The 11,678-nt window shown below is 44.1% G+C and overlaps 1 protein-coding gene across 1 annotated transcript in view; it reads left to right on the top strand.

The window, feature by feature from the left end:
- Nucleotides 1–11,259: 11,259 nt before the first annotated feature.
- The window catches only part of TMEM260 (transmembrane protein 260), a 144,332-nt gene continuing 143,913 nt past the window's right edge, over nt 11,260–11,678 (top strand). The window contains exon 1 of the mRNA XM_038405786.2: nt 11,260–11,281. Within this exon, the coding sequence (XP_038261714.2) occupies nt 11,275–11,281 (7 nt within the window). The 5' untranslated portion in view covers nt 11,260–11,274. The remainder of the gene's footprint in view (nt 11,282–11,678) is intronic.

The raw sequence follows: 11,678 nt of genomic DNA, 5'->3' as shown, positions 1-11,678 counted from the left end.
GTTGGAGATTGGTCCTGCTTTGAGCAGGGGGTTGGACAAGATCACCTCCTGAGGTCCCTTCCAACCCTGAGATTCTAGGATTAGCTTCAAAGCAAAAATCTGCCGTGCCAGTTCTTCATCAGGGAAAGGTCCTGCTGTGACGATTGCTGTGAGGACTTGCTAGAGAACTATAAAGGAAGCTTCGGGCCTGATCCTTTTCATCTCAGATCTGCTTAAACTTTGACTAGGAAGGTCTAAGCCATAATACTGAGGTCTCCAAGTGTGCCCTGGAGTGCCGTGGAATTCCCAGGGAAGAACTTGAACACACTCTACACCTGGACTGCCTATTGGACTATAACCTTTTAAACTGATTCCAGACAGACTCTTACAAATCAGCAGCCTCACCATGGCTGCTATGAAACTGACCTAAGGACTTTACACATTTTGGTATGTATATTGATCTTTTAACTATTGCACCTGTCTTTGTCTTTTTCCTTTTACTGTGAATCCTTTTAGTCTCTTAGTTACTAAAGGATTGGCATCTGCATGATTATTGGTAAGATTCGAGACACTGGGGATCAGTGTCTGGCCCTTTGTGTTTGGCGAACCTCACATATGATGAATCTGGTTTTCAGTAATCCCTCACTATATTAGACTTGGCTGGCTAGATGGAAGTCAAGAGCTGAAATGCTTAAAGGGGACTGTATTTGCCTCCTTGGTAACCAGTGTGGTATTATAGAAGCTGGTTTGTTACAGCTTGGTGAATCTAATTATAAAATAACCCACCAGTTTTGGGGGTCATGTGCCCAATTCCTTGAAGTCTGCCCTGAGTATTGCATTCTTTGTATGACCCATCCAGGCACCTGATCATACCTGCACACTGCCTCAGTTCCACTTAGAGCTGATTTTTGAGGACTTAATTGATGCTGATGCCTTGTGCTGGCTGTATGTACCATTTGTACAATATTTGCTCGACTGCAGTACTATGGTAACTGCAAATACTGAGTTTCCAGCTCTCCCACAGTATAACTAATCTCCACCCCTGCAAAACCCTGTGTTGAAGTAACGTTAACATTGGGAGTTTTAACAAAGCCACTGCATTTGAACACACAGGAATCGTTCCTTATCTCAAGCGTGGAGTTTGGGAGAACTCCACTGTGCTGATGCTGGGAAAAAGATGAAGGGATTTTAATTCAAACAAATTCTCATGTCTAAGCAAAAACTGTTTTAGATGTTGCAAAGGCACTTGCCTTCCTTCAAAGTCTGTGCCTGGTCTGAAAGCAAGCAAATTGGGTTTGAGTGATTTAAGTGCAAAAGTGGTAAAAAAAAAAAAAAAAAAAAAAAAGGCAAGCCATGGTGAAAAGCAGACCCACAGCCAGCCTGTTTGTCACGTCTGTGAAACTAAGAATAACTCATAACCGATTGCATCGGGACTTTCCAAAATTAACTCATTTTGGGGATGAGACGAAGCATAAGAATTTTTAGCCCCCCCCCCCCCGCCCCAGAATGAAGCCAAGACTCTGACCCCTCTTCCACCGACGTTGACGGCTAAGCTGCCACTGACTTCAGCAGGCGCTGGGTTGGGCCATGGTAGGGAAAACAGGTCTCTTTGGCTGTGCCATTTTCCTGGCTCCCGGAGGCCCAGCACACAAGATTGTTGTCCTCCATCCCCCACCCCCAAAAAGTAACACTTTCAGCCTGTCTGTCAGGAACTTGCTAGCCTGCTGAGGTGCATTAGTCGCTCTGGGCTAGTCACGGATCTCCCTCCACCGGAGCTGAACCGGGCCTTCTAGCAAGGGGAAGAGATTTCAAGCCACTGCCTTCCCCTCCCCGAGCAAGGGCAGAACCAGCCTGCTGTAGGCCTGCCCCAGTAACAGATGATGGCCCCCTGGCGCTGGTTCAGTTGCCCAGGGTGGGGTGTTGCGGGGGTGGAGACAAGACTCTGCTAATTTCCCATTCCTGCCCTGGGAAAGGAGTCTGCTGCCAGGCCAGCGATGCAGGTCGGGAGTAAGGGTGCAGCCCATCACGCCCCTGCAAGGATGTGTAGGGTGAGTAATGACTTTGCTTTGGGGGCTGCAATAAAACCTGTGTGGTCCCCACCGGAGACTGGAGAGAGCAGCTGGCAGGGCCTTCTCCACAGGCGATCCTCGGCTTTGGATCGTGCTTCCCCTCCCCGTCCTGATCTGAAATAGCCCTAATTTACAGCCCTGGGGGTCAATAAGGCCCATTTGTTTTCCCGGCCATGGCAACAGATCATAACCATCTCCAGCAGAACTTCAGCTGCTGGGTCCTGACCTCTGTTCATTACTGGGCAACGATCACAGGATCGTCAATCGGCATCCGATGAAGTGAGCTGTAGCTCACGAAAGCTTATGCTCTAATAAATTTGTTAGTCTCTAAGGTGCCACAAGTACTCCTTTTCTTTTTGTTATCCCAATAGTTAAACAGTAACACACACATCCTAATAGAGATGGTGTCTCAGCAGGACTCCACTATCGATTTCAATCCCCGACCCTGGCTCAATTCTGTAGCAACACACACAGACAATCAGTCTGCTCCCATGATGCTGTAAGTAATAAGGCATCTAATATTAGGCCCTATCATGCCATTGATTTTTAGGTTTAAAGCAGACGGCCCCCTTGGATTTAATGGGAACTTCTGCTTAAAAATGGATGGGACAATACAGCTTATTGCCAATTGCTTTGTAATGTATCAGCATAACTGTTAAAAGAAACAAAGTAAAGTTGGCCTATGTTATATCAATTAAACCTTCAGCAGGATTTCCTTATTGGCATCTGGGGGGAAAAAAAATCAATCCACACTCCAAATAAGCAGTTGAGGCATGAAGAAAACTCTGGGGTTTTGTCCTGAGCAGCCGTAAAAACACAGCTGTGTGGCACAATGCTGAACAGCGCCTCTTGAAACGTAGGTTTCAGAGTAGCAGCCGTGTTAGTCTGTATTCGCAAAAAGAAAAGGAGTACTTGTGGCACCTTAGAGACTAACAAATTTATTTGAGCATAAGCTTTCATTTTCCGATGAAGTGAGCTGTAGCTCACGAAAGCTTATGCTCAAATAAATTTGTTAGTCTCTAAGGTGCCACAAGTACTCCTTTTCTTTTTTCTTGAAACATATTTCCTATATTAACAGGATAGATTGTTGTTCTGAGTTTGAGAACCCAGCAACACTGGATATCTTTCTTATTTTTAAACATCGCCGTCAATGTCAAAATAATGGACTGGAGCAAAAAGAAAACCTTAAGTGTGTCACTAATAGCACCTTAGAGTACTAAATATTGAACAATTGAATTCAACCTAGAGTGTACATTCTCTAGGGGAGGGCCTGCTTCTGGACTACAGGGTTCGTCCACTACCTAGTGGAATAGGATTCTGATCTTTGACTGGGGCCTCCAAATGTGACTGTAACCAGCAGAATTCACTTCATGACTGATGCTCTCCTTTTGCTTCTTGCATTTCGCTCAGCTCAGACAGTGACTAGTTCGATCACATTCACTCCTGTGCCTTGTTCAGCATGCCCTAGTGCTGTGCCGTGCCGTGGCTTGTTTCCAGCTGTGCAAGGAAAATGTTTAGGTTAAAGACGGCTTTTCACTCAAATTTCAGAAATAAAATTTCCCAAACCCATTTCTCCTGCTGTTTGATTTTGTGGTCTCTTTCCTAGTGCCTTTCAGGCAGATGCATACATTAAAATTTGTGCAGTGCCTTGAGATCCTCAGATGAAAAGCGTTATATAAGAGCTAAGTATGATGATGATGATGATGATGATGGTATCTGTGACAAAGACCCAAAAATAATTCATGCAGGAAACTCCAAAGCAGTGGGCTTCATTCCTGCAGCGCCAACAACTTTCTGTACCTTTATAAACGTTGGTTGCTGCTGTAAATAGTCTTCACCACTGAAAGTGGGAGAAGGGAGAGATGTGTGTGGACTGTACGTAACTTTGGGACTAGAATGAGTGACATCCTTGAGAACACAGTGCAGTTGAGAGATCTGACCGCTGCCCCTTTTTACATTCAAAATATCCATAATGAACTCTTTATCAGGGGGAAGTAAAAAGAAATTCAGCTGGGGAAGTGAAAAGTATTTAGAAGCACGATTGCCTCTCCGCAAAATGGTCCTCTAGAATGACACTTTTGGCAATCTTTAAATAGATTTAGGCCCTGATCCTGCAAAGACTTAAGCATGTGCTTAACTTTGATTATGTGAGTAGTCCCATTGGAAACCAATGGGAGGTAAGCATGTAAGTAAGACTTGGAGGATCAATATCTTAGCTGATGTGTATTTAGTAACCCTCGGGCTAGATGCCAGCATATAGCCAGGCAAGTGATGCCATGATTTTGGCTACTTGAACTTTGCCAAATCTATTCAACCATCTCTAATTTTACTCTGACATGGAAAAATAAAGTAGATTGTCCAAAACAGCTACATCAAACAAATATAGGTCCAAGTGTTGCAGTTGGATCAATGCAATCCTTGCACCCCATTGCACTCGTACTGTGCCCCTGTAATACAGATGAATAATACTATATCTTTTGAGAGGGAGGAATATCAGCCATTTCCCCTAGGAATCTAGCTTAAGAAGATAATATCTTTGTGGGAGTGTCTTCAAATGTCTTGATCATCTGGGACGCGGTAGGGTGGGGAAGGGGATAGTTCTCTCCCCCCCCCCCAGAAAAACACTTTTCTTCTTTTAACAACTGCACTACAAAAATAGCTTGGAGGAAACTTTATCTTCTGTTCCATGGCTCTGTCCAGATGAGTCAGGGGTTTTAAACCTTGTGACTTTTCCAGCTTGCCTGAACGTTTCCATGCTTTCCCTTAACAAAGCAATGTGCAATTTAACAGCTGGTAGTAGGAAGGAGGCATTGATGCTGGGTTTGAACAAAGCAAGCAGCCTCTGAATTAACCCCAGAAACAGGCGACTGGGCAATGATTCACCTCTTCATTTTATTGGCACATCTCGATAACATTGAAAACTAAGCAGTCAACAGTAAGAGGGAAAATAATCAACTAAATAATTTGGAAGCGGAAATTGACTGCCCTTAATAAAAGGTGCACAGAGGGTATAGTCAGACATGAATTTGAAAGGCAATGGATGTGAACTTGCAAATGATGAGACTTTAGTCTCATTGATCACATTATCTGATAAATTATTGACTTTCTGGGCAAGCGTCCATCAAAGTCTTGTTGTGCACCACAGTAAATTAGCAGTTCAATAGTTAATGGTACTTCTAGGCAGGTTTAAAACCGAATAACTATCATACCATGATAGCTAGATCTGAAAAATGCCTAATAAGTGAGCACAGGAGAACTGGAAGTCTGTTTATCCAGTAGACGTATTCCAGCATTAACATTCTAGCAAACTTTCCTGAAAGCAGCACACGCTATCCTCACTGACCAGCCCAGAAATCGGCAGCCAGTCTCCTTGCTTTTATTTTCATTCTGGTCCTTTCGTTTCATTTTATCTTATCACCTGAATTCATTTATTAGTGGCAGTTCATATTTCAAAAAAGCAATTGCCTTTCAGAACAGAGGGTCGGGGCAGACACATTAGTTCAGATGCAGGGTGTTCAAAGGTCAACGCCAAACACAAGTTATGATTGATAGACTTTACCTCTTGTTCCCCTTTTATTAGGTTGGTAATCCCAGAAGTGATCACCAGGCTTGGTTTAATGTGACCCTTACTGGGTGAAGCTGGGGTAGAAAAATGTCCCTCAGCCTTTTGATCTGTCAACTCGATAACCGTACAACATCAGCAGCATTTATTCTGGCAATGTAAATGCCAGAGCAGGAAACTGAAACCTTGATTTAAAAAACAAAATGAAACTTGAGTGAAGAGGAGCTTGTGAACAAGGAGCAGGAAGCAAAGAGGAGTTCATGGTTCTGGGCAGCCCTAATTTACAATATGTACACTTACTTTGCACCACTGCCCTGAGCACTTTGTTTCACAAAACAGCCCTGCATTGCAGCATCGGGACTCTCCGCCATGTTTCTCGCCCATTTGAGCACTGATGCCTCTTTAACAACCCTTGCAAATGTCAGCCGTGTTTATCTTACACATGGGATGATGATGAGAATCAATGGCCTGGACTGACTGACTGACTGCCATGGGGGTCGTTGCTCCAAAAGTGAGTTTCCCCAATTGTTGGTGGAGACTCTTTGCTGCGTAGCATCCTACTGACTCCCAGGGCCTTTAACTCTCTCGGAGGTTTTTAAACTCCAGCTCCCAAACTGGCAGCACCTTCTCCAGCTCGCTGGCAGGCCTCCCAGGCTCTTCGGCCTCAGGGAAATTTCCCCTCGCAGACGTTTTTGCAGCTATTGGCTGCTCTAATGATGCTTTTGTTTTGATTGGCTCTGCCAGCTCAGTACAGTTGCATCCATTCGAGCCAAGCCGACGGCTGGCTGTGATTATTTTTTTCTCTTCCATCTGTCCGTTTCCCCTTTTCCCCACTTTTTCTTTATGAAACCACTTTTTTTTTTAAATTTTTTTCTATTATCCCCCTGAGGACCCAGCTGACATTAGAACCCCATTGTCCTGGGCACCAAGTGAGAGTCTCCTCTTGCACTGAAGAGCTTATGATCAAGGTCATGAATTCAGAAAAGTTGGGGAGCAAGGGAGAGCAAAGTTGTGTTGGCAGATAGACCCATTTTATGTGATTGTATAATATCCTGCATAACCTGGAGGGGGCCAACAGTGGAAGACATAATGGAGTATCTAGACATATGAAAAAACTCTCCCTTGTACCAAACAAAGCTCCTGCTTGCAGTCCAAATACACAAGACAGACTAAGGATGGGAGGATGAACTGATGCAGAGAACAGAACTCCAAGGTCAGACAGGTCATTGGCAGAGCCAGGAACAGAGCCCAAGTCTCCTGGATCTCAGTCCACTATCCTAGCCCCTGGTTCATACTGCCTCTAACCTGGCCGGTATTCTCCGGCCTCGGTAATAATATCAGAGATACCGTGCTCAGATGTCCTGTTCTTCCTCTGATTTTCTTTGACAAATAATCTGCTGGTTCAGATCAACTAGTTTCTCGTTCTGAGGGCCTGGCATATTTGCACCACATTCTTCTCTAGAATCACAGAACTGCAGGGCTAGAAGGGACCGCAAGGGTTATCTAGTCTAACCCCCTGCCACAATGCAGAATTTGTTGTGTCTAAACCATCCAAGGCAGATGGCTCCAGCCTCCTTCTGACAACCTCCAGTGAAGGAGATTCCACAACTTCCCGAGGCATCTGTGCCATTGTCCTATTGTTCTTACATCTAGGAAGTTTTTCCTGAGATTTAATCTAAATCTGCTATGGTGTAGTTTGAACCCATTGCCTTTTGTCCTGCTGTCTGTGGCAAAAGAGAACAACTTTTCTCAATCTTTTTATGGCAGCCTTTCAAGTATTTGAAGACCGCTATCATATCCCCCCCCCTTAATCTCCTCTTTTCCAAACTAAACATACCCAGTTCCTTCAGCCTTTGCTCACATGGCTTGCCTTCCATCCCTGGGATCACAGAAGGCACCACATACAAACCTCTCTCTTTGTAACTTCCACTGTCATTTTCACTCTGGGATTTCATCCTAAGTAAGGCTGGTTGGTTTACACAAGCTGAGAGCACCCCAGGGGGTGCAAAAAGCTTTTGAAAATCAGGTCACTCGTTTATCTCTCTACAATACTTCTCTGGTTCCCATTCCCGTAGTACTTGAACTCCTTACAAGCTTCAATGTATTTATCCTCACAACGCCCCTCCAGTTCTATTATCAGAGGAGGCAAAATGACTTGCCCAAAGTACCCCAGAAAGCCTGTGGTCGAGCAGGGACTTGATCCCAGCTTTCTCAAGTTATTGGCAATTGCCCTAACCACTGGATCATCCTTCCTCTCAGTGTCTGAATATGGATGTAGGAGCCTAATTTTCTTCATCTGCTTATGAAAACTTGTTCCAGTTCTCCTACGCCCCCGTACTGTGCACAGCGATGTTTCTTTATTGGACTCAGGGCTTGCCATTATTTATCACACAAGTTTCTCTCTTCCATTATTGCATCAAATACAATGGATTTGCAGCAGCAATATCATGCCACTGCTTTTGCGGCTTCAGGTTCTCCTTTACTCTGCTGGCTATAAAGAACAGTAGGCCCTTCAGAAGCATTTAACACTATCACTGCAGTGGAACAAGCCTCTCTCTCTCTGCGTACATTGGTTCCTTGGATTTCAGGGTGTAATTGTCTCTGGGAAAGACACAGCAAGTCAACCACATAATTAGTTTTTGGTTCAGTGATTACTGTAACTCACAAACAGAACAGGCTTCTTTGCAGCACGTCTAAGGAATGAATGTGGCAGGCTGCTCGTTCCCTTTTAATATTAATATAAATGTACACCGCTGCCTCTGGGATAAATGAGGCCCCTTCTGTGGAAAGAACGCCTCTCAGTTTGGGAAGCTGAAACGCTGTTTTACTGCTGGGAGCTGTTGGATGTTACATGATCTTAAACCTCCTCCTGGTAATTCCAGTATGTTTACAAAGATACAGCCCAACTCTGTCAGCCCTCTGACACGCAGGGGCAATACCTGCCCTTCTTGCTTTCTTCACCAGCGGATCAGTCCAATTTGCTTTCAGCACTCGGCAATAAGCTTGAGGAATTTTATTGGCTTTCTATCCACTAGGGCAAGCGAGAGAGACGTTTGTAGTTAAGTAATCGGATCGCATTCGAATATGAAATCTTAATGGGTCTATAATCTTGACATACAATAATCCTTGGCATGCTTGAGATCGGCTGCTGTTCCTGTATTCCAGACAGAACCTTGCCATCATCTCACATGTATCATTTTTAAGAGAAAATGATGTCCTTGCTTCCTTAGAACGGGTGATTATTCATTTGTATTGAGATAGTGCCTAGAGGGGCGTCACTGTGCAAGGTGATGTACATACATACATGACACAAAGACAGTACCTGCCCTGGAGTGGTTACAATTTGAGGACAAGATTGAACAACAGGGGGATGCAGCGCACAGTGTGGGAGGGAAACAGAAGGTAATGACCAGACAATTCTGAGCAGTGTCACGCAGTCATATTTTATATGCTGTTACCCAAAAGGAAATATGTTAAAAGAACGTTGCTGTTCCAAAGTTAAGTGCTCAAAAGCTGGGCGATGCCAGAATTAAGGCTGCCCATGCCCCCTTAATTCAGTCCCTTGTACATATACACGGTGGTGCTGTATTTAATTACATGAGCACATATTATTTTTCCCACAGTTTGTATTTCCCCTTATCTCATTCTTGGAAATGAATGAGCCATTTTAGATGAAAGTTCATGCCCACCCTTTCCATTCCCCCCAAAATTGAGCCTTTGGCAGACACCAGGCATGGAAAACTTCACCCCCAACTATTAAAGTTTGGCAAAATAATCAGCAACTGAAAACAAGGTCTTATAATGGAAAGTGCTGGGCAACTTTAACCTATACGTGGTGCTACCTAGGCTGCATATAATGAAATATTTTTTTCTTTTCTAAATTGGCTTTTAATGCCATTAATGCTGCCTGCACAAGGCCTTGTTGATTTACTGCAGACCCTAGTAGGGATAGTGTAAATTGCATTTAAGTGGGTCTGGTCCTTCCTCTCAGAAGGATCCCAAAGAAGCAGTTTGTCTGATTGCTGATCTTCTCCAACATCTGTCTCCTGCAGAGGTCTATCTGGTCATTCTTCTTGATCTACAGCTGTGAGACCACTGGAGGAGAGAATTAGGTGTGTTGGACTGTGTTATAGATTCACAGAATCGTAGGACTGGAAGGGACCTCGAGAGATCATCTAGACCAGTCCCCTGCACTCATGGCAGAACCACATATTATCTAGACCATCCCTAACAGGTGTTTGACCTGTTCTTAAAAATCTCCAATGATGGAGAGTTCACAGCCTCCCTGGGCAATTTATTCCAGTGCGTAACCACCCTGACAGTTAGGAAATTTTTTATATCAGTATGTGAATGAGATACAATTCTGTTCACTTCATTAAACCTCAATATTATTATTGAGCTATGTGTAATGTCTAGTAATGCCTAAAGAACCCAGTCAAGATTGGAGCCCTTATACCATGTGCTGAACAGCCACACAAAACCATCCCTGCTCCAAAGGTCTTACAATCTAAATAGACAAGGTGGACCAACGGTTTGGAGAAAACAGATATAACATTCAAGCAGCCATCAGGGTGATTGTGACAGAATACACCCCTGTATTCACACCTACACACTATGGTAATAATCTTTGTACGAAGTATGCCTGGTAAGGTATCATTTGAAAACTCAATTTGCTGATCGATATTGTACTGATAAAATATGTGTGGCAACAATGTATGTGAAGTTCTAAGATTTCTCTTCATGATGTTAACACAAGTTCCATAACCCTGCCCAAACAGAAGTTGGCAAACAGATCTGACAAATGAATGGGTGCTCTGCTTAATTAGCATTTAAGCAGTAAACAGTCATCAATCAGGAAGAGAAGACAAAGGAAGTTCAAACATGTGAGAAAACCAGCAGAGAACATCCTTCCATATAGACTCTTTGTCCCCTAGTACCCATCTGGAAATGTTTTTCAAGAGGGGAATTGAAACTATAAAAAGGAGGGACAAACGCCCCAAATGGATTCCCCCTGCTCCTCTGCCTATTGCATTCACTGCACCTGAAGAGAAGAAGGGAGCAAGTGTTGGACTCTGGAGGAGGGGAGACACCTGAGAGTTTGGTCCGTAATCTGCTTGAGCATGTGGTGAGACACTTTGCTTGAATCTAACAGTTTGTTAAATAAGGCATCAGTAAATGTTTTATCTTTATTACCTTGTAACCATTTCTGACTTTGATGCCTCATTACTTGTACTCACTCCAAATCTCTCTCTTTGTAGTTAATAAACTTGTTTTACTGTTTTATCTACTCCAGTGTGTGTAAATTGAAATGTCTGAAATAACCATTTGAGGTAATCAGCTGGCATGTTATTTCCTTTAAGGAATAATGGACTTAAAATGTTTGTACTGTCTAGGAGAGGGCGTGGCAGTGCAGGACACACATTTCACCCTGCAGTATAACCAAGGCTGGTGAGAGCCAGCGTGTAACCCAGATGTGGCTGGCAGGCTGCAGTTACACACAGACACTCACGGTGTGGCTTACAGGCTGGAAGGCTGTCTGGGAGCAACCCAGGTGGGAGCTACCACAGCAAGGCATTGTAAGGCACCTGGGATTGCAGGGCAGGTGTGATGCAGCTACTCCTTAGTCTGGACTGGATCCTGGTATGTCACAGTGGTGAGGGGCAAATGTCAGGTCAGTGCCACACTTTTAAAATACATAAATGATTTGTTTGGTTTATAAATGATCTGTAGCTAGAGACGGGTGGGATGATGATGTGGGGGAGGGGAGCGTAGTCATTGCTGGATAGGAGAGGAAAGACAATAGGAGGGAAGAGAAGGGGAAAGAGTGTCACGATGGAGGACAGAACAGAGGACATGTAGTGACAGTGAAGGAGCAACACTTGTTAAAGAGGAAGTATGGTCCCGGGGCAAGTGCACGAGGTGATCTGAGTTCAAGACCGACACCCTGTGTGACCTTGATGCCTCAATTCCCCATCTGTACAATGGGATACCAGCACTTCCTAGCAATGGGAGCAATTATTAACTCAAGTAGTGCAGCCCATAGGCTTGCCTTTCCTATATTCACTGCC

This window comes from Dermochelys coriacea, chromosome 6, assembly GCF_009764565.3.
Source record: "Dermochelys coriacea isolate rDerCor1 chromosome 6, rDerCor1.pri.v4, whole genome shotgun sequence".
NCBI lineage: Eukaryota > Metazoa > Chordata > Testudines > Dermochelyidae > Dermochelys > Dermochelys coriacea.
The sequence above is the reverse complement of the archived record's forward strand: the minus strand, read 5'-3'. Positions and strand labels throughout refer to the sequence as shown.